This window comes from Emys orbicularis, chromosome 13 (genome assembly GCF_028017835.1).
Source record: "Emys orbicularis isolate rEmyOrb1 chromosome 13, rEmyOrb1.hap1, whole genome shotgun sequence".
Classification (NCBI taxonomy): Eukaryota; Metazoa; Chordata; order Testudines; family Emydidae; genus Emys; species Emys orbicularis.
Window position 1 is genome coordinate 18,129,392 of NC_088695.1, and position 26,110 is coordinate 18,155,501.

A 26,110-nucleotide genomic window follows, 5' to 3' on the forward strand; every position below is an offset into this window, starting at 1 on the left:
ATGGGGACATGATGTTCACTTCTAATGTAGGGTGCGCTCTCATGGTGGGTCTTCCTGCTGAATTAATGCTGCCTCTCGCCAATTTAATTTCCATTTTTCATTGTACATTTCACAGCACAGTTCACAGTGACTGGACCTGACCATCCAGTCACTGCCTCCTTAGGGGGTGAGGCCATCTTGCCCTGCCACCTCTCCCCCAGGATGAGCGCTGAGAACATGGAGGTGAGATGGTTCCGATCCATGTACTCTGAAGTCGTGCATCTGTACCATGATGGGCAGGACCAGTATGGAGAGGAGATGCTGGAATATCGAAGAAGAACTGTGCTCTTGAAAGATGACATCACCAATGGGAGAGTTTTCCTGAGAATACGCAATGTCCGACCCTCCGATGATGGGCAGTACACATGTTTTTTTCAGTCCGGTGTCTCTTATGAAGAAGCTTTATTGGAACTGCAGGTGGCAGGTCAGTGACTTGTGGTACTTTGATGTCTTCAACACAGTAATAAGTGGAGTCAGAGGGGTCATTGTGAGATGCCAGCTGATTTTATCTCATTATAGTGGGTCAGTAGCTCTGCTCTGGTTATGGTTTCCTCTAGTTTACTGTTTAACAACAATTTCCCCCCCTAAGGGGTCTAAAATTCACACTCATACTCAGATTGTCTTGAAAATTGTTGTGACTCATTGGTGTCTGGGATAGGGTTAGTAGGTTAAATTTGAGGTCATTAGAGCAATGGTTCTCAACTGGGGTACATGTATCCCTGGGGTATACAGAGAGCTCCCAGGGGGTACATCAACTCATCTAGATATTTGCCTAGTTTTACAACAAACTACATAGAAAGCACCAATAACAGGAGTACTTGTGGCACCTTAGAGACTAACAAATTTATTAGAGCATAAGCTTTCGTGGGCTACAACCCACTTCTTCGGATGCATTAAAGACTGAGGCAAAGTATTTGTTTAGATATTAGGCCATACCTAAATTATCCTTAACCTCCACTCCATCCTCAGTGTTTAGCAGTCCTACTTCTTTCTTTGTTTTCTTCTTATTTATATGGCTATAAAACCAATAATAAAAGGTTCTATTTCCCTTTGCAAGATCCAACTCTACATGGCTTTTGGCCTTTCTCACTTTATCCCTACATGTTCTAACCTCAATAAGGTAGCTTTCCTTGCTGATCCCTCCCATCTTCCACTCCTTGTAGGCTTTCTGCTTTTTCTTAATCACCTCTCTGAGATGCTTGCTTATCCAGCTTGGTCTACAACTCCTGCCTATGAGTTTTTTCCCCTTTCTTGGGATGAAGGCTTCTGATAGTTTCTGCAACCTTGACTTGAACTAAATCCAGGCCTCCTCCACCTTTAGATCCACAAGTTCTTCAGTCCAATCCACTTCCCTAACTAATTTCCTTAATTTTTTTAAGTTAGCCCTTTTGAAATCAAAAACCCTAGTCACAGATCTACTTTTGTTTATCCTTCCATTTACTTTGAACTGAATTAGCTCATGATCGCTCGTACCAAGGTTGTCCCCTACAACCATTTCTTCTATGAGGTCCTCACTACTCACCAAAACCAAATCTAAAATGGCATCCCCTCTTGTTTGTTCAGCAACTACTTGGTGAAGGAATCCATCAGCTATCACATCCAGGAAAATCTGAGCCCTATTATTACTATTTGCACTTGTCCTCCAGTCTATATCTGGGAAGTTAAAGTCTCCCATGATCACACAATTCCCATTAGTATTTACATCATTAAAAACATTAAAGAGGTCTCTATCCATATCCAAATCGGGTCCTGGCGGTCTATAGCACACCCCAAGCACTATCTCAGGGGAGGCTCTAGTAGCTTTCTTCCCCAATGTGATTTTTGTCCAGACAGACTCTGTCTTATCCATTCCATCACTTCTTATTTCTTTACAGTCTACCTCATCACTGATATACAATGCTACTCCACCACCTTTGCCTTTATTTCTATCTTTCCTAAACAGCACATACCCTTCAATACCTGTACTCCAGTCATGACTACTATTCCACCATGTTTCTGTTATCCCTATAATATCTGGTTTCACTTCCTGCACCAATAGCTCTAGTTCCTCCATTTTGTTACCCAGGCTCCTCGCATTAGTGTACAAACATCTTAATTTTTGCTGTTTGGCTTCTCTTACATTCTTTACCTGATTAGGCACAGACATTCTACCACCAGTATCACCTATTAGACTGGTATCTACACTACCCTTCCTCCTTATGTCCATTCTCCTACCCATGTGTAGAGGAGTGGACTCACCCCCGCAGTGCCTCCTGCTGGTCGTCTCTGGGAATTAGCTCTTCTCCAGCCTCCAGAGCACCCTCTGCAGGCCGGTGATCCGCCTGTCCTCTGGCCCCCGTGTCCCTCCCTGGACCCCGGTGCCCTTTTACCTGGGGTGCTGCCCCCTGGCAGTAACCCCTGAGTACTAGGGTCTCCCCTCCTCAGGGAACCCCCACCCACTAGCCCCACCTCACCTCAGAATAAGGCCACTGCCAGTCACCAACTAGCCCCTGCTCCCTGGGGCAGACTGCAGTATAGGCCACTCATCACAGGCAAGGTTGAGTTTGGACCTGCTGCCTTGGCCTACCCCTGGGCTGCTCTCTGCAACCCCCAGTACCCCTTGGCCTCTTACTAGGCCGCAGCCTGGGGCTTTCCAGGCTGGAGCTCCCCAGCTCCTCTGCCTTTCCCCAGCCCTGCTCCACTCAGGTACCCTGTCTCTAGCTCGTGCAGCCAGGCCCTTCTCCCTCTGAAGGCAGAGAGAGACTACTTGGCCTCTGGCTCACAGCCTTTTTATACAGGCCAGCTGGGGCCTGATTGGGGCGCGGCCAAGCTGCAGCCGCTTCCCCAATCAGCCCAGCTTCTTGCCCCAGCCACAGCCTTCTTCAGGGCTGTTTTAAACCCCTCAGGGCAGGAGCGGGGTCACCACCCCGCTACACCATGTCTGTATCCTTTCTTACTTTGTTGTCTTCCCTCTCAATGTTAAAATCCGGCGTGGAGATTACCTGGACATCTACCAACCATCTCCCCCAAATTCCTAGTTTAAAACTCTCTTAATGAGTTGTGCCAGCCTCCCCTCTAGAAGTCTATTTCCCTCCCTACTCAGGTGAAGTCCATCCGAGAGAACAGTCCTCTATCCATGAATGCTTCCCAGTGGCCATACATCCCAAAGCCCTCCTTATAGCACCACTGACTGAGCCATCTTGTTACACCTTTGTTGCCCTTCTCTAGGAACAGGCAGAATCCCACTGAAGATCACCTGAGCCTCGATTTCCTTAAATGTCTTCCCCAGCCTGGCATAGTCTCCCTTGATACGTTCCAGTGAGAATCTAGCCATATCATTTGTTCCCACATGAAGGACAATCAGTGGATTCTTTCCCGCTCCCATTAGGATCCTCTTCAGCCTCAGGTCCACATCCCATATCTTAGCACCCAGCAGACAGCACACCCTTCTGTTCTCTGGATCAGCTCTAGTTACAGGCCTGTCTATTCTTCTCAGTAAGGAGTCCCCAATCACGTAGACCTGCCTTTTCCTGGTGATGGTGCGATTCTCCGGTCTATCCCCTGTTCCCTCTGGCTGCAAGTCCTCTCGATTCCTATTGTCCCTTGCAATCCTCTGCAACCCATCCCGTATCCTCCTGGGGCTCATATTTGGTGTTGTTATGTCCATTGACTCTTCCTATAGGACTAGCTGCTCTTCTCTTCTTCCTTGCCCTCTCACCTTCAGCAACCACCTGCTGTGCCCCTTCTTCATTTTCCAACTCCGCAAACCTGTTCCTGAGCTCTATTTCTCCTTCACTAGCCCGTCTTTTCCTCTGCCTGGTTACCTTAGTCACATGCTTCCACTGTTCACTTTCCTCACCCAGCAGTCTCCCCTCAGAATTCTTTGGTCCTGCTTCCATCTGCAAGTCTGAGCTTTTCCCTTCAGCCTCCTCATGTCTTTGCTCCATCATCCGCTCGAACCCCCTTCTAAACTCAACCAGAATTTCCACCTGCATCTCCAATCCTCGGATCTTTTCTTCCATCAGCTCTATCAGGCGGAACGTCATGCAGACAAATCTCTTTTCAGGTACCCCCTCCAGGATCATGTACATGCCACAGCTTCCACATCCAATCATCTTCATTGTGTCTTCCACTGCTTGGGTCACTACCACTCCTACCTCTGTATCTGTCATAGCCTTCTCACCTAAGTCCTGTTAGTCCGGGAACCACAAACCAAACAAAAACACCACCACCCACAGCCACACAAACCCCCAACGAGCACCAAAACACTGCCAGACCACCACACACTCCCTTCACTAGCCTGGCTCTCTTAGTCTTCCCCTCAAACTCCCCTGTTTACAGCTCTGTTTGCTGGCTCCTGTGCCACTGCAGCTGTCTATGCTGCTGCCTGATAGGCTGGCTACCTTTATAGGACCTCTACTCAGAGAAGCCCCGCCCCTAATCAGGGCTCAGCTTCTCTCCCAGCACACTGCCCCTAACAGCCTCTACAAATACAAATACAAACACAAATATATGTAACCCTTCTGCCCATCAGAGTTGGCAGCAACAAGGGCCGGGCTCAGTATCTAGGGGTTCTGTTTAAATAACACAATGCAAAACCGGCTCGAGCCCCCACCCAGTGACCTGGGACAACTACATACAACCCCCCGGGCGCCTCTAAGAGGCAATACTTCCCCTCTCGCAAGCACAGAGTCTGAGTGTAGCAAAATCCTTTTAATAAAGGAGGGAAACAATGCGGCATTATATTGGGGAAACAGCACAAACAGGATTCATGACACAAACCATGAGCAAATGACACCCCCCCAAGTAAGTTTGGCAGTGTCCTTTTCCCCTCAGGGTCTTAAGTCCAACAACCCAACAGACACCCCACCCACAGTTTCTGACCTTGGTCAGTGCAGCCCCCCGAGTTCAGAAGTTCATCTGCAGAGTTTACCTCCCAGACTGGGTGGAAGTAGAGGGAGGTATGGGGGGGCATCTTACATGCTCCACTGCTCAGGTCAATGGCCGAATGCCCCGCCTCCCCATGGGGTTCTGCTGCAATCTTCACTGCCTGCTGTGCCTCTTCACCAGCCATCCACTCCTCTCTGCCAGCCACCCTGCAATCCACTCCACTCTCCACCCTGCTATCCGCTCAACTCCACGCCTCTCACCAACTTGCCTTCAGGCCCCCTCTCTACTTAACACAGCTCTCAATAACTTCAGCACTCAGTGAGCTTAGCTGGTAGTAGGGGAGCCTTAGTGCTGGTGCACTACTAGCCCAAAGTAGGTCTAATACTTAAACATAGATATCAGAGATTTCAGCTCTTTAGCATGTAACACGACTCCTAATGGAGTTAAAATTAGTTCTGTTATTACACAGTGGGTAGAGGCAGGGTCAAAGTAGTGTTCAGGCCCCTCAGAGGAGACCCACACTATCAGGTACACATGCCTCTCTCAATTCACTGCATTTTGGAACCCATGTCCCTTTCCTAGCGAGTGCCACTTAGTTGAGGGTGATTCCCTCCATCATAAAATGCCAAGTACAGTTCTGCTGTCCTTGATTCACATAACCAGGATAACAAAGAGACTGGGGATCCCACAGCAGCCAAAGTGACCATTTGGGCAAGCAGTCCCTCATGTTAGGCAGGGTGGGTGTGCCCATACAAACAAGATCCGCCCCTGAAGTCCTTTTCCACAGCTCACCACTAGATGTCAGGGTAGAGCTCATCCTGACTCTGCTTACATAGCAATACCTCTGTGCACTTCTATTGACACAGCCTACAGACCTAGGGTGATCAGATGTCCCGATTTTAGAGCCCTCATGGCCAAGATGGAGTCTGCTCTGCAGAGCGACTCTGTCCAAGAACAGGCGCACACTGGAGCACAGAGGGGTAACTCCCTTCCACCCCAGAGGCACCCGTTCCAAACCCCACCAGTATAAATACACACACACACCAGAATAGATCAGTGAATATAGGAAAGGGAAATATTTATTTACTGAGGGATGAAGATAGAAAAACAACAGGGGTGAAATATGGGAGCGCCAGTAAAAGAGGTTACAGTCAACCCAAGGTACCACAGGCCCAGTGATACCACAATTAAAAATGGGAGACGCCAAGCACTGCGTCTACACTCACAGTTCAAGAGTCCTGGGTGAAGTTCTCAGGCAGCAGTGAGTCTTGGGTGCTCCTGGTTGTCTTTGACACCAATGAATTTTCCACAGCAAACCCCTCCGGTGCCCTCTTCTGCCGCTCTCTGCAAACCCACACAGAGCGACAACCTCCCCACTTACCTGGCTAACAGCCTCCCTCCTTATTCCCAATGCAGTCACCAACCCAAGTACTCACAGCCCCATGCAGCTCTGGGTGACAGAGAAACTGGGTCTGGCTCTGGTTTGTCCTTCTCAGGTGATTCCTCCCTGGCACAATGCTCCTCCTGGCTCCCGTCCTGGGGTGTCCCCAGGCAGACGCTTTGTCACTCCTGGGCTTTGGGCAGGTTCTTGGCTGCTGTCACTGTGTGAGGGTTTTCGCTGTAGCCCTCTTGTTGGGAGCTACAGACACATTCACCCTGTCTCCACCTTCCTCCCCCTGGAACACCCAGCACTTCCTTTGTCCCAGGACAGGTTTGAAGGGGCCGTTCTCTCTAAGCCCCTAGGGGGTCACAAATGTTTGTAAAATTATCTTTGTAACTAAGTGAAAGTAGTGGAAGACTTTAGCCTCCCTGTCCATCAATTAAGCAGTGCACAGCTCCTTCCAGTGGTTCTTCTGATTCAACCCTTTGTCCCTGCTGAGAGGCATTGTCTGTGTTCATAAAAGGGAGAGCCAGTCTCTTGTTCCTGCTCAGGAAACTGCAGGATTATGTAGCAGCGCCAGCTCCCCACTATTGGTAGAGAATATGAAGCATGTGCACATAAGCTAGAACAGCGCAGTGGACTGAGTGTCAAAGGACAGGGCTTTTAGTCCTGCCTTTACCACTGAGCTGTGCATGAACTTGAGCAAGTCTCTGTGCCTCTGTTTCCTCTCTCACCCTTTGTCCATCTTGCCTGTTTAGACTGTAAACTCTTCAGGGCACAGGCTGTCTCCTGCCCTGCCCCTGTGCCCGCACTCCACCCAAGCCCTGTCCCCGAGCGACTCAGCCCAGGGGATTAGCAGGGGGCCTGAAGCTGGCAGCAGGGGTTGGGCCCATCCCCCCCACTCACCCGTGCGGCAACACTGCTGGACCCTACCAGCAGGCCCACCGACAGGGGGGAGCAAAAAGCCGGCTGTGTGCAGGCCAGAGTGGCAGCCAGCTCTTGCCAAAGTGCTGCTCTGGCATGCACCAGCCCACTTTCACCTCTGATCATAGCCACAATTGAGTATTACACAGAGTTCACTTTATAACTACAACAAGGTAATTCCCTTCTCTACTGTACATGTAACCCACCAAACTTTGGTTACACAAGTACCCACTATAATTTCGTGTTACTGCAGGGAGAATGAGCGCGTTCAGTCTGGTTGGACAGCAGAACTCCCACCCGTGGATAACAACACGGGATAAATATGCGCATTTGGACAGTCGTGGATGCTCAAAGCCTGAATTTATTCCAAACTGGAGCAAGGGCTTGTCTACATTACTGCACGGGATTGATCTAAGTTTCGCAACTTCAGCTACGTGAATAGCGTAGCTGAAGTCAATGTACTTAGATCTCCTTACCATAGTGTCTTCACAGAAGTTATTCGACAGCTGACGCTCTCCCGTCAACTCCGCCTGCACTTCTCATTCTGGTGGAGTACCGGAGTCGATGGGAGAGCGCTCAGCGGTCAATTTATCGCGTCTACACTAGACGTGATAAATCGACTTCCGGGGGATCGATCACCGTGCATCGATCCGGCCCCTAGTGTAGAACATTATCTTTGAAAACTCATGGCGATCAGGGGAGGTCCCAGATGACTGGAAAAAGGCTAATGTAGTGCCCATCTTTTAAAAAGGGAAGAAGGAGGATCCGGGGAACTACAGGCCAGTCAGCCTCACCTCAGTCCCTGGAAAAATCATGGAGCAGGTCCTCAAGGAATCAATTCTGAAGCACTTAGAGGAGAGGAAAGTGATCAGGAACAGTCATTATGGATTCACCAAGGGCAAGTCATGCCTGACTAACCTAATTGACTTCTATGAGGACATAACTGGCTCTGTGGATGAGGGGAAAGCAGTGGATGTGTTATTCCTTGACTTTAGCAAGTTTTTGATACAGTATCCCACAGTATTCTTGCTGCCAAGTTAAAGAAGTATGGGCTGGATGAATGGACTATAAGGTGGATAGAAAGCTGGCTAGATCGTCGGGCTCAACGGGTAGTGATCAATGGCTCCATGTCTAGTTGGCAGCCGGTTTCAAGTGGAGTGCCCCAGGGGTCGGTCCTGGGGCCGGTTTTGTTCAATATCTTCATTAATGATCTGGAGGATGGCATGGACTGCACTCTCAGCAAGTTTGCAGATGACACTAAACTGGGAGGAGTGGTAGATACGCTGGAGGGTAGGGACAGGATACAGAGGGACCTAGACAAATTAGAGGATTGGGCCAAAAGAAACCTGATGAGGTTCAACAAGGACAAGTGCAGAGTCCTGCACTTAGGACGGAAGAATCCCATTCACTGTTACAGACTAGGGACCGAATGGCTAGGAAGCAGTTCTGCAGAAAAGGACCTAGGGTTTACAGTGGACGAGAAGATGGATATGAGTCAACAGTGTGCCCTTGTTGCCAAGAAGGCTAACGGCATTCTGGGCTGTATAAGTAGGGGCATTGCCAGCAGATCGAGGGACGTGATCGTTCCCCTCTATTCGACATTGGTGAGGCCTCATCTGGAGTACTGTGTCCAGTTTTGGGCCCCACACTACAAGAAGGATGTGGAAAAATTGGAAAGAGTCCAGCGGAGGGCAACAAAAATGATTAGGGGGCTGGAGCACATGACTTATGAGGAGAGGCTGAGGGAAATGGGATTGTTTAGTCTCCAGAAGAGAAGAATGAGGGGGGATTTGATAGCTGCTTTCATACCTGAGGGGGGGTTCCAAAGAGGATGGATCTAGACTGTTCTCAGTGGTACCTGATGACAGAACAAGGAGTAATGGTCTCAAGTTGCAGTTGGAGAGGTTTAGGTTGGATATTAGGAAAAACTTTTTCAGTAGGAGGGTGGTGAAGCACTGGAATGGGTTACCTAGGGAGGTGGTGGAATCTCCTTCCTTAGAGGTTTTTAAGGTCAGGCTTGACAAAGCCCTGGTTGGGATGATTTAGTTGGGAATTGGTCCTGCTTTGAGCAGGAGGTTGGACTACATGACCTCCTGAGGTCCCTTCCAACCCTGATATTCTATGATTCTATGAACATGCCCCAAGACACCACAATGGAATAAAGCTGCTCAAACTAAAACAATCATTAGGCTCATAAGAGGACAATCTGAGAGTTAACTGAGACTCCTCATAAATCTAGACACAATCTTATCTTGACATCCATGCAGCAAATAGTTTGCAAACAACAACAATAAAATTAGCATCAAACATACAGATTTCTTCAGTACCAAATGGTTCACGGGCCACAAATCCTGTGCATTTAAAATATACATTACTGATGTGGCATTAATGTCACCACACCGCCATGAGCTGAAGAAGCAGCAAGCATCCAGTTCTTTGAATAGTCTGGTAACCTTCTCCTTGTGGCTATCTTCTTGCTGCAATGAGTAAAACAGGCCTGTGACTATCATTGATGTGTTCAGGGTGGAGATCTGATGTGGCTGTCTCCCTCTGGGTCTGGCTGAAATAACTTAAGATTTTGGCAATTTTTTTCTTTATACAGTAAAAGTTGTTTTATCCAGCACTTCACCAACCAGAAAGCTCTATAAACCGGCATTTCTAATCATTATTGAAATTCCGGTTTATGGTCCACTTGGCGCGGGGCTGGCAGTGGGTTGGAGCACAGGAGGAGTTGTGGAGTGTGTGTTCTGGGAGGGAGTTTGGATATGGGAGGGGAGATGGGGGTTGGGGTGCAGGGCTGGGGCGCAGGCTCTGGGAGGGAGTTTGGGTGCAGGAGGGGGCTTGGGGCAGGAGGTTGCGGGTCAGGAGGGGGTGCGGGGTGCCAGATTTGGGGGGCACTAGACATGGGCTAGAAACCTCAAAGCCTTGGGTGGCTTCCCGTAAGCAGTGACATGTCCCTGCTGCTCCTAGGCAGAGGGGTGGCCAGGAGGATCTGCATACTACCTCCGCCCACAGGTGCTGCTCCCGCAGCTCCCATTGGCTGCAGTTCCCTCAGGGTGGGGTGGGGGCAGCACGCAGAGCCACTTGCCATGCCTCCATCTAGGAGCAGCCAGGACAGGTCGCTGCTTGCAGGGAGCGGCCTGAGGTGAGCGCCCAAGTATCTGGCACCCCGCCCCCCTTTCTGCTCCCCAACCGCCTGCCCCAAGCCCCCTCCAGCACCCAAACTCCCTCCCAGAGCCTGTGCTCCACACCCCCTCCTGTGCCCCAACCCCCAACTCTGCACCCAAACTCCCTCCCTCTCAGTTAACCAGCATTTTTCACTCACCAGTACCCCCCATTGCCCCAACATGCCAGATAAAACAGCTTTTACTGTATTTGGGAGTGGAATTGGCCCCCACCCTTGGAGATGCCCTACTGAGCATGCTGCAAGGGTTCATGAACTTTTCCCTTTGTTCACCTGCTAGTCCCCAGCTAGCTGGAATCAGTGGGCTGTTTAAAAGGAACAGCAACAGAAGCATGGGGGGATTACATAGAATTTTCACCTTAGGCACTTTAACCTCAGTCCTTGTCTGTGGCTCTTGGGCATTTCCCATGAGTCTGTCAGACCAAAGCCTTGTGAATCACACCCCTGCTGGGCGAGCACTCCGCAGCTTATGCTCTTCTGGGCAAGAATCCCATATGGGGAAGGCTCCAGACACCCGTAGCTTCTTTGTCTCTCTTTGTAGGTCATTTCCCTCTCTAGGATGGTCTGTGTGAAATTTGCAAACAACCTAAGGGCCTCTCTGCACATACACACTGACCCCAATATAATGAAATCTGTTTGAATTCACACCTTTGATTAAGGTACAAAACTCTTGTTTCAGATTAAGATAATTTTATTTCAGTTTAGCTCATCAATAATAAAAAAACCTCCAAGTTTTGATCAGGTATGGGAGGTGTTACCTTAAATCCTACATTTCCTTGTTGAGTGTTTGTCTTTCTGGTTTGCTGAGGCTATGTCTACACTAAGGTATGTCTACATTTATAAGTTCAAAGTGCTGCCTCAGCAGCGCTTTGATGTGCGAGTGTGGACATGCTGTGAGAGAGCTCTCCCAGCGCTCCTGGTAATCCACCTCCACAAGGGGATTAGCTCCGAGCGCTAGGAGTGCAGCTCCCAGTGCTTGGAGCAGGTCTATACTGGCGCTTTAAAGCACTCAAACTTGTTGCACTCGGCGGGGTGATTTTTCACCTCCCTGAGCCAGCAAATTGGAGAGCTTTAATTTGCCAGTGTAGACATGGGCTAGAAACCTCAAAGTGCTGCTGTGGCAGCACTGTCACGGCAGTGCTTTGTTCTGACAGTGTGGTCATTCGCGAACGCTTGGGAGAGAGCTCTCCCAGCACTCTATGTAATCCACCTCCATGAGGGGAATAGCTCCAGGTGCCTCTCAATGCTTGGAGTCTGTCTTCACTGGCGCTTTACAGCACCCAAAACTTGCTGTGCTTGGCGGGGTTTGTTTTTTCACACCCCTGAGCGAGCAAGTTACTGCGCTGTAAATTGCAGTGTAGACATGGCCTGAGTGTATTTCCTGGCTTTCAGTTGTACCAGTTTTATGCTATTCACATCTTTATTCTGGAAGGGTACATGGCACTGCCAAGAAACCTGAAATCCCCTATAACATGGTTTTTTATTTGTGAATTAATTTAATGCTTGTCTACACATACATGTGCACTGGTTTTGATGAACTAGTGAAAAGCTCTGTGTGGACAATCCTAAATAAGAACATAAGAACGGCCATACTGGGTCAGACAAAAGGTTCATCAAGCCCAGTATCCTGTCCTCTGACAGTGGCCAATGGCAGGTGCCCCAAAGGGAATGAACAGACAGGTTATTATCAAGTGATCCATGCCCTGTCACCCAATCCCAGCTTCTGGCAAACAGAGGCTAGGAACACCATTCCTGCCCATCCTGGCTAATAGCCATTGATGGACCTATCTTCCATGAATATATCTAGCTCCCTTTTGAACCCCGTTATAGTATTGGCCTGGCAAGGAGTTCCAGAGGTTGACAGTGCATTGCGTGAAAAAATACTTTGTTTTGTTTGTTTTAAACCTGCTACCTATTAATTTCATTTGGTGGCCCCTTGTTCTTGTATTATGAGGAGTAAATAACACTTCCTTATTTACTTTCTCTGTACCACTCATGATTTTATAGACCTCTATCATATCCCCCCTTAGTTGCCTCTTTTCCAAGTTGAAAAGTCACAGTCTTATTAATTTCTCCTCATACGGAAGTCATTCTATGCCCCTAATCATTTTTGTTGCCCTTTTCTGAACCTTTTCCAATTCCAATATATCTTTTTTGAGATGGGGCGACCACATCTGCACGCAATATTCAAGGTGTGGGCATACCATGGATTTATATAGAAGCAATATGATATTTTCTGTCTTATTATCTAGCCCTTTCTTGATGCTTCCCAACATTCTGTTCGCTTTTTTGACTGCCGCTGCACATTGAGTAGATGATTTCAGAGAACTATCCACAATGACTCCAAGATCTCTTTCTTGAATGATAACAGTTAATTTAGAACCCATCATTGTATATGTATAGTTAGGATTATATTTTCCAATGTGCATTACTTTGCATTTACTAACATTAAATTTCATCTGCCATTTTGTGGCCCAGTCACCCAGTTTTGTGAGATCCTTTTGTACCTCTTCACAGTCTGCCTGGGACTTAACTATCTTGAGTAGTTTTGTATCATCTGCAAATTTTGCCACCTCACTGTTTACCCCTTTTCCAGATCGTTTATGAATATGTTAAATAGGACTGGGCCCAGTACAGATCCCTGGGGGACACCACTCTTTACCTCTCTACATTCTGAAAACTGACCATTTATTCCTACCCTTTGTTTCCTATCTTTTATCTAGTTACCAATCCATGAGAGAACCTTCCCTCTTATCCCATGACTGCTTATTTTGCTTAAGAGCCTTTGGTGAGGGACCTTATCAAAGGCTTTCTGAAAATCTAAATACACTATATCCACTGGATCTCCTTTGTCCGCATGCTTGTTGACCCCTCAAAGAATTCTAGTAGATTGGTGAGGCATGATTTCCCTTTACAAAAACCATGTTGACGATTTCCCAACAATTTATGTTCATCTATATGTCTGACAATTTTGTTCTTTACGATAGTTTCAACCAATTTGCCTGGTACAGAAGTGAGGCCTACTGGCCTGTAGTTGCCAGGGTCACCTCTGGAACTCTTTTAAAAAATTGGCGTCACATTAGCTATCCTCCTGTCATTTGGTACAGAAGCTGATTTAAATGATAGGTTACAGATGACAGTTAGTAGTCCTGCAATTTCACATTTGAGTTCCTTCAGAACTCTTGGGTGAATACCATCAGGTCCTGGAGACTTCTTGCTGTTTAGTTTATCAATTTGTTCCAAAACCTCCTCTAATGACACCTCAATTTGGGACAGTTCCTCTGATCTGTCACCCAAAAAAAAAGAATGGCTCGGGTTTGGGAATCTCCCTCACATCCTCAACAGTGAAGACCGAAGCAAAGAATTCATTTAGTTTCTCCGCAATGGCCTTATTGTCTTTGAGTGCTCCTTTAGCATCTCGATTGTCCAGTGGCCCCCATTGGTTGTTTAGCAGGCTTTCTGCTTCTGATGTATTTTAAAAAATGTTTGCTATTACTTTTGGAGTTTTTGGCTAGCTGTTTTTCAAATTCTTTTTTGGTCTTTCTAATTATATTTTTACACTTCATTCGCCAGAGTTTATGCTCTTTTCTATTTTCCTCATTAGGATTTATCTTCTACTTTTTAAAGGATGCCTTTTTTGCCTCTCACTGCTTCTTTTACTTTGTTGTTTAACCACGGTGGCTCTTTTTTGGTTCTCTTATTATGTTTTTTAATTTGGGGTATACATTTAAGTTGAGCCTCTATTATGGTGTCTTTAAAAAGTTTCCACACAGCTTGCAGGGATTTTACTTTTGGTACTGTACCTTTTAATTTCTGTTTCACTAACCTCCTAATTTTTGTGTAGTTCCCCTTTCTGAAATTAAATGCTACAATGTTGGGCCACTGTGGGGTTTTCCCCAGCACAGGGATGTTAAATTTAATTATATTATGGTCACTGTTACCAAGCAGTCCAGCTATATTCACCTCCTGGACCTGATCCTGTGCTCCATTTAGGACTAAATCAAGGATTGCCCCTCCTCTTGTGGGTTCCAGGACTAGCTGCTCCAAGAAGCAGTCATTTAAGGTGTCAAGAAACTTTATCTCAGCATCCCTTCCTGAGGTGATGTGTATCCAGTCAATATGGGGATAGTTGAAATTCCCCATTATTGTTATTGAGTTTTTTATTTTAATAGCCTCTCTAATCTCCCTGACCTTTCAGAGTCACTAACACCATCCTGGTCAGGTGGTCTGTAATATAGTCCTACTGCTATATTCTTATTTTTTCAAGCATGGAATTACTATCCATAGAGATTCTATATTACAATTTAGTTCATTTAAGATTTTTACTTCATTGAATTCTACACTTTCTTTCACATATAGTGCCACTCCCCCACCAGCACGACCTGTTCTGTCCTTCCGATATTTTTGTACCCTGGTATTACTGTGTCCCATTGATTATCCTCATTCCACCAGGTTTCTGTGATGCCTATTATATCAATATCCTCATTAATACTAGGCACTCTAGTTCACCCATCTTATTATTTAGAATTCTAGCATTGGTATATAAGCATTTTAAAAACTTGTCATTTTTTGGCTGTCCCCTATTGCATGACATAATTAATGGGACTTTTTTTCATTTGACTGTTTCTCATCAGATCCTACCTGTATTTTATCATTTTCCATTCTCTCCTCCTTATTAGAACATAGGGAATATCCATTTATAGATCCTCCCCTAAGGGATGTCCAAAACACATGCTCCTCCGCACCTGTCGGCTTTCCCCCAGCCCTTAGTTTAAAAACTATTCTACGACCTTTTTAATTTTAAGCACCAGCAATCTGGTTCTGTTTTGGTTTAGGTGGAGCCCATCCTTCCTGTATAGGCTCCCCCTCTCCCAAAAGCTTCCCCAGTTCTTAATAAATCTAAACCCCTCCTCCCTACACCATCGTCTCATCCACACATTGAGACCCTGCAGTTCTGCCTGTCTAACTGGCCCTGCCTGTGGAACTGGAAGCATTTCAGAGAATGCTATCATGGAGGTCCTGGACTTCAGTCTCTTACCTAGCAGCCTAAATTTGGCGTCCAGGACCTCTCTCCTAACCTTCCCCATGTCGTTGGTACCTACAGGTACCATGACCACCGGCTCCTCCCCAGCGCTACACATAAGCCTATCTAGATGTCTCGAGAGAGCCACAACCGTCGCCCCAGGCAGGCAAGTCACCATGCGGTTCTCCCGATCATCGCAAACCCAGCTATCTATGTTTCTAATGATCGAATCGCCCATTACTAACACCTGCCTTTTCCTAATAACTGGAGTTCCCTCCCCCGGAGAAGTATCCTCAGTGTGAGAGGATACCATAACATCATCTGGGAGGAGGGTCCCAACTATGGGATCATTTCCCTCTGCTCCAGTTGGATGTTCTCCTTCCCTGAGGCTTTCATCCTCCTCAACAGCATAGAGACTGTCAGACTGGGGGTGGGACCGTTCTGCTGTGTCCTGGAAAGTCTCATCTATGTACCTCTCTGTCTCTCATAGCTCCTCCAGCTCAGCCACCCTGGTCTCCAAAGTCCGTACACGGTCTCTGAGGGCCAGGAGCTCCTTGCACCAAATGCACATATACACCACCTGCCCATAGCGCAGGTAATCATACATGCTGCATTGGGTGCAATAAACTGGGTAGCTCCCACTCTGTTGCTGGACTTCTGCCTGCGTTATCTTTTTACTTCCGAAGCTTGTTCCCTTGTTGGTGCTTTGTTTTTATCAAGCGATGTTTTGACCTTTAAGTGCAAATAATGTTAGGTGTATCTAGCCCCTGCTCACACTCCAACTGTAAACTCCCTCGCCAAACTCCCCTGTTTGCTAGCTCCTCTGGTCGCTTAGGAGTGGGCTTTTTAAAGCCCTGCTCTGCCTGAGTAGCCCCACCCCGTAGTTAAGGGTTGTTTGGATGCCTCATCAAGAAGCTCCTAGCTCTCAGCCTTGCCTAGCAGGCCACTAGGCTCAGCACACACACGGTCAGCACATGGTCCCCCAAACAAACAGACCACACGTTATATTTCAGTCAAGCAGCAAGCACACCACAAACACAAACACTACAGACAACAAACTTACCCCAAGGGATATTCATTTATCTTGAGTCAATTCCTTCTTGGTTTAAGAGTGTCCACACAGGAATTTGCACTTGATTAACTAAACCAATTTAACTAAACCAGTTTAACTAGACTGGAGCAAATTTGTACATATAGAAAAGCCCTATTATAATATTAATGTTACTGTATACCAAATATTAATCTGGCCAGATTAACTGACCAACCACACTCGTGAACTCACGTCTAATTATTAGTTTAATAAGAAATGGTTTTTGATAGTGTAATAAAGCTTTTGGCTCATTACTGGGCACTGTAGGATTATCACAAGTTTATTTATTTCTTCTGTAGATATGGGCTCTGCTCCTGTCATCTCTGTGGTGGGACATCAGGACGGAGGGATCCGGGTTGTGTGTCGATCATCCGGATGGTACCCACAGCCCAAGGCTCAGTGGAAAGATCACCAGGGGCAGATCTTACCATCGGCCTCTGAAGAAATAACCCCAGAGGCCAATGGCCTGTTTCAAACAGAAATTTCCATTGTTCTAACAGAAGAGTCCAACCAGAAAGTGTCCTGCTGTGTCAGGAACCCCCGACTCAACCAGGAGAGAGAATCAGTGATTTCAATAGCAGGTCAGTGCCCGTCCGTGCAACACATGGATAGACCAAGATGCTGCAGACATGAGCGGAGAGTATTTATCATTGTGTCTCCTATTTATTGGCCTGAAACTTCAAGGTGCGAAGCACATCTTGTAAAGTCCTGAACAACCTCAGTTCTCTTTGGATATGTCTACACTTCAGTTAGACACCTGCTGGTGGCCTGTGCCAGCTGGCTCAGGCTAAGGGGCTTGGGCTAAGGGGCAGTTAAATGGCAGTGTAGACGTTCAGGCTTGGGCTAGAGACCAGGCTCTAGGACAGGGGTCTCAAACATGCGGCCCACGGGGCTCTTGCATGTGGCCCGCCAAGCTCCCCGCACCCCCCCGCCCCTCTGCCTACCCGTGGGATTGCCCCCTGTGGTGCTGCGAGCCCCGCACTGCTCTCTGAAGCAGCTGGCAGTACTCCCCTTTGGGCCGGGAGGAAGGGGGAAGGAGGCAGAGGGCTCCTGCATTGCCTCCTTCCAGACACTGCCCCCTGCAGCTCCCATTGGCCGGGAACAGGGAACCGCGGCCAATGGGAGCTTCATGGGAGGTACCTGGAGGAGCAGCAAGAGCAGCACACACACGGAACCCTGAGCCCCCCTACCCCCCAGGGGCTTCAGGGACACGGTTCCAGCTGCTTCCTGGAACGGAGTGGCGTGGGGCCGGGGGCCAAAGCAGGCAGGGAGCCTGGCTCGGCTCCCCCTCTTGTTGTCTCGTCTGTGTTTTCAGACTTTGCAGCCCTGGGCTTTGTTTTCTTTTTCATTGGCTTGGCTGTTCTGCAGGTGCAAGTCTGTGTAGTTGGATTTTTTTTTTTACAGCCGCTTGGGCAGCTTTTAAGCCCCCGTCTTTCTCAGCTCACAGCCAGGGCCAGCTGTGAGCTATGGTCTATTGTCATATTGTCCTATTTTCATATGTCCTATTTTCAACCTAAGGCTAAGCAAGCTAAAGTGGTAAGTTAACCCGTTTCCTGCTCTTCTTCTGCCTCCCGTCTCGGCCTCTCATACCTAAAAAGGAAACTTCCAGTCTCCATTCATGCATTTTTAACCCTCCCCAAAATGCTTTGCAATGCTAGCAACAGCGTTAGCAATATACCATGCTAATTTGCCTTCCCAGGGGACTCCCTGAGGGAGGGGACCTTGGGGTGTGACAGTGGGGAGGAAGAGGAGACATGAACTGAAGACCTTGATTGTTTCCATCCCCCACCTTATATAGGATTTTGATAAGGCAGGAATCCTTTGTTTGATTTCCCACCCCCCAGTGGAAAAGTTCAGCAGTCCAAAATGGAGGTTAGTATCAGGTGACCAGGTCACCTGACTCTGTAGCATCACAGCGTCCATCAGTGGCAGTATGAAGCATCCGCAGGAAGGCCAAGCCTTTTCACAGTCCATTGTCCTCACTGATGGGCCATTGGCCCTGTCTGGCTTCTCCATTGTTGTACCTGAAGTGTTAGCAGTGGCCGTCACCCAAAGTAGCATAGTTGGAATACAGATACATAGTCAATATTCCTATCTTCAGATACAAAAATGATACATGGATACAAATGGGATAATCATATCAGTAAATCATAACCTTTCCAATGATACCTCACAGGGACTGTCTTGCATAAAGTACAACTCAGTTATGTCATATCCATACCATAAGCATATTTTCATTAAGAATATGGAGTGTAATGTCACACCAGCAATCATCATTCTTCTCAGTAGGGGTGGGGGAGGGAATTCTCCTTTGTTCTTGTGGTGTAGTGTGGACTATGTTGGAATTTCAAGCTATCACTTTAAGAGAGGGGTGTTTGCCAGGTCCTATTCGCAGACCGGAGGGCTCTGCAGAAAATCCTGCGAGTCTACAGAAACAGTTAGTTTGTGGCAAGCTGGGGTGTAAATCTGCCTCTCACTAGCCTGCCACATACTAACTGTCCATGTGGACCCTGCTAGGTACACTAGTAATTCTGCAGTGTGCTTTGTTCTACCCTGTTCTGAAACGGGAACAGATCAAAATGCACCAGGGAACTTGTAGTGCACAGTCGCACGGTGCACACAGCCAGTTAGTGCGCAGCAGGCTAGTGCAAGGTGCATTTACATCCCAGCCTGCCGCGCACTAACTGTTCCTATAGACAAGCCAATGTAAAGCAAGATGCCCACTGCCTTAGGGAGCAGCCTCCCCTCTCTGGTTTGGTTTCTTGTGTGTTATGGTTCTGGATTCTAAGAAGTAAAGTCCTGTTTGTGACATGCCCTAGGGTACAGTCTGGACTGTTGAACTGCTGTGTCCCTTCAACTCTCCAGCCAAGGGTGCCTGTTACACAGCTTTGCTAGTGAAAAGCAGCCTCTCTGGGCTCTGCACACACACAGCCATTAGCAAGTAAAGTCACTCCCAGCAAAGTGACATGAATGCTTCCCCAGCCACTTATGAACTACATATAGGGTGACACTCGCAAATTCCCCAGCTTCGCACCCAGAAATGTGCATCCTGTAGTGTCCAGCACACTACTGAACAATGCAAGCTCATTAATAGTCAGTCATTTCATCAAAGGAAATGATTCTGCTGGTGCCTTTGTTAACCTGAGTAGAGATTTCCCAAACACTTTATCAAAACACGCTGGTTTAGGTAAAACAATAAAACAAGTTTATTAACTAGAGAAAGATAGAGTTTACGTGATAATAAGGGATACGGCATAAAGGTCAGAATTAGTTACAAAAGAAATAAAAAATAAAACCAAAAATTAATTCCTAAATTTTACCAAGCTAAGTAAGATTTGAAAGCAAAAAGGTTTCTCACACCCAAACACTTACTGCAGTCCAAACTAACTGGAAAGCCTTCCAGCTAGGACCAACTCTCCCCTGCCCTCCCCACACACAGTTCAATGATGCTCCTACTGACTTTCAAGCAATCTTATTGCTGTGAGTAGAGATGGGGGAGGAGAGGTAATGTGAAGATCACTCTCTATTATTTTATACCCTCCTCCTCTCTTCAAGAGATTACTCCCCACTGGGGTGTAGACAAAACAGTCCCCTGTGTATGTGAGAGTCAAAGAGTCTATCAGGAGAACTGTACATTTCTTGTACTCACCATCTGTGTACGTGACGTTTGAGATGTCACTGGGGATGATATGCAAATCTTTTGTTTACAGTCCCCCTGATGGTGAATGGTTGCCTCAGCAGTTAATAGCTTTCCATCACCTGTCGTCAGTTCTTTGTTGTCTCTGAGGAGCTAGTCTGTGGGCATTCCCCAGAATTACAACACATTTCACTAACAAACATAGTAAAATCTCATAGCTCCACATACAATGTTAACGTACACATTTTAACAGAACAATGATATTCAGTAAATTATGGATTTCAAATGATACTTCACAAGGCATACTTTGTACAAAATATATCATAACCATATAACAGTGGTGAACATGGGGGTTCAGGGTTTTATATGGGGTGCAGTGTGTCACAGTGTTACGTAAAGCAAGGTGGGATGAACTGTGCCCGCTGCCTTAGAGACTCCATTGTGGGGTTCTTGTGGGTTAATGTTCTGGATTCTAAGGAATAAAGTCATGTTACACTGCAACCTTCCAGCAAGAGTATTGATGTCTGTGTCTAACTTCTCTGTGTGTGCTGTGACCATCGCAGTTCTCAGTGGGGGTGTGGGAGGGAATTCTCCTTTCTTCTCAGTGAGAGCTGCTGGGTGGGGAGGGATAGCTCTATGGTTTGAGCATTGGCCTGTTAAACCCAGGGTTGTAAGTTCAATCCTTGAGATGGCCATTTAGGAATCTGGGGCAAAAATCTGTCTGGGGATTGGTCCCCCTTTGAGCAGGAGATTGGACTAGATGATCTCCTGAGGTCCCTTCCAACCCTGACATTCTGTGGTGCTGAGTATTTATGAAAATCTGGCTAATGAAGTCATTTTTCCTGACTAGCACAAGAGAGCCCTGGATATGGTCTGAGCATCGCTACTTAGATGACATCTGAAACTCCCACATCAATGTGGGAGCTGCACTATGGGCCCCGTCCTGTAGTTCAGACTCTGGCAAAATCCCAGAGTTTTGCCCAAGTCATAACTGAGGATCAGGTTGTAACTTGTACTTAATTGCTCAGAAGGCAGTAATCAGAGAGCTCCACAGCCAGCATCGGCCATGCATGTACATTGTGTTTTTTTATTCCACGGTCACATAATGGGACGGGTCCTACCTTCCCTGCATAACCAGGCTGGTGAGAGTTTTTGGCAGTGCTAACACTAAAGGATCAGGCCCAAAACATGCATAAACAAACTTTTAGCTAAAAAGCATCTTGATTTCTAGAAAAAAGGTTCATATTTTTCTGTATTATTATCTACCAAATAACTTTGTTAATACAGAATGAGTAGTTCATCACTCTAATAATAACGATGTTGCATATGTTAATCACTATTCATCTGAGATCTCATAGTACTGCACTGCTGATAAGCGTATGGTGTGCCCGGTATCACATGATTGTTGTGTTCACAGCATACCCACAGAGAGTGAGAAACAAAACAAATACTTTTCCTGGAAGGGTGCAATGTAATGCTGCTTTATTCCCAGGAATCCAGAACTCTAACACACAACAGCCAAATACAGAGAGAGACAAAGCAGGCTGCTCCCTGAGGCACAGAGGCAGAACACAGCCCACCCGGCTCTGTGCAGAGTGACTGCAGAGGCCCCACACTGCATGCTCCTTACAGAGCCCCCTAGCCTGCAAGCAGCAACAGAAAACCCCCCAGGATTCAGAGGGACAATTTGTGATTTCTACACAGTTTTCAATACACTGCACTAATCACATAGCAAGGACCCTGTTGCCAGCATCATCCCAGGGCCCAGGGAAGAGGAATCTGGAGGAATTTTTAATCTGACTCTCCAGGCTCAGGTTTTGTTTGTATTAAAATCCTGCAATAACATATTTTGGGCCAGACTCTCTCATGTGGCTGAGCCCCTCTGAGCACAGGGGAGTTGGGGGTGTCAGGGACTGGTCACAACTCTCTGATTCAGAGGGCCAGTCTGCACTGGCTGCAGCTTGGGGATCAGTTAGAGCAGCCTAGGGAATACCTGAATTTATGCCAGTGGGGGATTGATGTAACACAGCAGAGCTCCACCCTGTCCCTGCCCCCTCCCACCTCCAACACCCCCCCTCCCACTAATGAACCTTGATCAGTAAGAAGAATAAAGCCTGGACTTTCATTGACTCAATAATAAAGCACAAAGGAGCCACATCTCACGGTGTATTTCCCTGTGAGAGTCTTTTAACTAATCACGGTGTTACCACTGTCGCAGCGTCCTGCCTTCATTCTGCGCCTGTTTGCTCCCAAGTCAATGGCACTTTCTCTTGCAGAGCTGTTTTTCCCAAGGGTCAATCCCTCGAAAGTGGCTCTGTGGGTGATCCTGGCTCTCCTGGCTGTTCTCATGGCCCTGGCTGGTTACTGCTTCTGGAGGCGACACCGAGCAACAGGTGAAGTAACGAGAGGGGGGAATTTGGGTGGAGGGAGAGATAAAAATGAGAAACAAAAGTAAAGATACCGGGATCAAGGGGCTTTGATTCCATGTTCAGAAGAGTTTCAGGCAATGGGCGGCGGGAGGAGGGTGAACAATGACTTCACATTTGAGCTGAGAAGTGTCAAATGGCTTCACCCCTTCAACGCTCACTAAAGGATCCCAATCGAATGGGATTCTGAACCATTCCACGGGGATCAGCCCTGCTTACATTGAAACACCCGGGTGGGGCTCAGTGAGCTGGGCTTGGAGCGCTGACATGTGTAACTTAGCAAGAAAAAACTAACAGAAAGTAAGAGGAGAGAGGGGATTTCTTCAGTTCCAGTTCTGCCCCCCCGCCCTCCCAGTCTGTGCATGCCCCTCCCCATCCAGATGAGTAAGAGCTGCAAATGGGAAAGTAGTGATAATGGAGAGGTTAGCAATAACCTTATCTACAGTGTGGTCACGCACCAGCGCTCAGAGAGAGCTCTCCCTGCGCTCTAGGAAAACCACTCCACGAGGGGCGTAGCTCCCAGTGCTGGGAGCCTGTCTACACTGGCAAGTTACTGCGCTGAAACTTGCTACGCTCAGCCTGAGGGTGGATCTACACTGCTCACTTCTGTCGGTATAACTACATCCCTCGCTCGGGGGTGTGGGGAATCCTCACCTGTGAGCAACTCAGTGATACTGACCTAGGTCTCGGGGAGGTGGAGTACCTACCCCAATGGGAGAGGCTCTCCTCTCGGCGTAGGTAGCGTCTCCACTAAGCGCTCCAGCGGCGCATCTGCACTGGTGCAGCTGCAGTGCTGTAGGTGTAGATAAGCCCTGAGATCCTGCTACAGGGCAGGGCAATAAACTCTCTATTGTAGTACAAGTGCTCAGCTGTAGGTTTTCCTCTGATCACAAGGGGCAGAAATTGGCCTTTAGTGATCTGGCCATTTCTAGCAATGCTGGGGTTTTCAAAGCTTCCTAAGGGATCTGAATACTCGATTTTTGTTTAAATTAATGGGCACCAAGTGTGCAAACCCCCAAGACAGCTGTGAAAGTCCCAGCCAGGGCTTTCTCGCCTGAAGTGCTGTGTGGGAATTTACAAGTATCTGAAGAATTGGGAAGGGGAAATGTCTGTTCCAACAATTTCCCAGTGCGGACGGGAGCAGGTAATTCAGAGAAGCAGAAAGGAGCTCTGCTTTGTACGTGTGAAAGCTGGAACTGGGTGTTGTACCTTTAGAACTGTCACCTGTAAGCCTTCTGCCTGTTGGAACTGGCAGCAACAAGGGCCAGGTGCAATATCTAGGGGATTCTCTTCAACAATGCAACACAAAACCAGCGTGAGCCTCCACCCAGTAACCTGGGACAATTATATACCACCCTCTGGGTGTCTCTAGGAGGCAATACTTTCCCTCTTGCAAGCACAAAGTCTCAGTGTAGAAATAAACTTTTAATGAAAGGAGGGAAATAACCCAGCATTAATTTGGGAAAACACCACAAACAGGGTTCATAAACATAAACAATGAGCCAAAGACTCAGGCAGTGTCCTTTTCCCCTCAGGTTCTTAAGTCCAGCAACCAAATGTCCCTTTAACATGCCCATCCCTTCTCTGCACCCCACTCACAGTTGTTGTTCTGGGTCAGTGCAGACCCAGGGTCCAGAGGTGCATCTGCAGAGTTCACCTCCCACCCTGGGTGGAGAGGGGGTAAGCAGGCACATTAGTAGCTCTGCTGCCCAGGCAAAAGCTTGCCACTCCTCTTCCCCAGCCACCGTGCTGGCCAATCACTGTGCCTCTTCACCCGCTACCCTGCCAGACAATTGGCACTCTGCTTCTCTTCCCCAGCCACCCTGCTGGCCAATTGCTACCCCAATCCACCAGGATGTTATCAGGTCCCCCCCACTTAACACAGCTGTCATGATTTCAGTGTTAAAGTGTGGGAGCCTCACTGGCTGGTGCACACTAGGAAGTCTCTTACATCAGAGACACTGTCCCAAAGCAGGTCTAACAGTTAGATCTATCAGTGATTTCAGCTCTAGGGTGTATAACAAAACTCTCAATTGAGTCCAAATTAACTTTGTTATTACACAGCAGAGCAAAAGGATCAAATAGCTGGCTGGCTGGCTGGCCAACCTCACTAGGCTTTGGAGCCCATGTCCCCTGCCTAGCGAGTGCCATTTACTTGAAGGTGAGTCCTTCAATCAGTTATGCCAAGTACAGTTCTGCTGCCCTTGATTCACACACCAAGGATAGTATCAGAGGGGTATCCGTGTTAGTCTGAATCTGTAAAAAGCAACAGAGGGTCCTGTGGCACCTTTAAGACTAATAGAAGTATTGGAGCATAAGCTTTCGTGGGTGAATTCCCACTTCATCAGACGGAAGTCATAACAACAACGGAAGTCTGATGAAGTGCACATTCACCCACGACACCAAAGATAACAACCCTTTGTTCCTCCTGCCCCAATAACAAGGAGATGGGGGATCCCACATAGAATAATAGAATCTCAGGGTTGGAAGGGACCTCAGGAGGTCATCTAGTCCAACCCCCTGCTCAAAGCAGGACCAATCCCCAACTAAATCAGTCAGCCAAAAGTGATCATTTGGGCAAGCAATCCCATCATAGTGAGCACCTAGGCAGGATGGGTGTGGAGGGCAGAGAGACCCTGTGACCAGAATATATGGGGCTGCCCTTGCCCTCAATATGGCTGCCCCTATCCTCAGGACAGCAAGGCCTAGCAGTGAAAGTCAATCAACCAGGGGCTTTAACAACCAGTGGCTCTAGCCTCCAGTAGCAGTGCCCAATAGTCACCATCTCAGGCATAAGCACCCAATCCCTGGGGTGGCCCCTGCACCCAGTGGTAGGTGGAGGAAGGGATAGGGGGACCCAGACCCACCCTGCTCCACTGGGTCCCAACCCAGGGCCCTATGAAACCAGTAGCCCTGGTTTCAGATGCAGGTTCCAAACTAAACAAATAATCTTCCTGGGCTGCTTCCCACCCATGATTCCAGTGATGGCATTTCCTCCACCAGCAACAGCCATCTGTCTTCCTCTGTCTCTGCGGTCAACCGGGGTCCTGCCGTGGACTCAGTGTGTTCAGCTGCCACAATCTGCAGCTCTAGCAGTTTCCTGGCAGGAGCTCAGAGCATGTGTACGCTCTCTTCCTCTGTCAGCCCAGACTGGGCTGAACTGCTCCCTTGTATATCCAGCGTCCAGTTGGAGCCTGTCCAGAAGGGGTGAGGAAGCATGGCCTCTTGCACCCAGAGGCTGTGTTCAACCCTTGTTGGACCAGTGCAGGGTTGATACTCCCCATCACACAAGGATTCACTCATTTTCAGTCATATGTAAAATTTGTCTATGTGTTCAGAGAGAGCTATGTTGGGCTCATCTGCACCCTCAGCAAGTTTGCAGATGACACTAAACTGGAAGGAGTGGTAGATACGCTGGAGGGTAGGGATAGGATACAGAGGGACCTAGACAAATTAGAGGATTGGGCCAAAAGGAAGCTGATGAAGTTCAACAAAGACAAGTGCAGAGTCCTGCACTTAGGACGGAAGAATCCCATA

General features: G+C 47.7%; 2 protein-coding genes across 2 annotated transcripts in view; one reads left to right on the forward strand and one right to left on the reverse strand.

Moving 5' to 3' along the window:
• LOC135887539 (zinc finger protein 850-like) overlaps nucleotides 1-26,110 on the reverse strand; it is a 437,015-nt gene that overhangs the window by 168,756 nt on the left and 242,149 nt on the right. The window lies entirely within an intron of this gene.
• The window catches only part of LOC135888087 (butyrophilin subfamily 1 member A1-like), a 69,883-nt gene that overhangs the window by 16,161 nt on the left and 27,612 nt on the right, over nucleotides 1-26,110 (forward strand). The window contains exons 2-4 of the mRNA XM_065415898.1: nucleotides 116-463; nucleotides 16,810-17,091; nucleotides 22,424-22,540. Coding sequence (XP_065271970.1) covers nucleotides 116-463; nucleotides 16,810-17,091; nucleotides 22,424-22,540 — 747 coding nt within the window. The remainder of the gene's footprint in view (nucleotides 1-115; nucleotides 464-16,809; nucleotides 17,092-22,423; nucleotides 22,541-26,110) is intronic.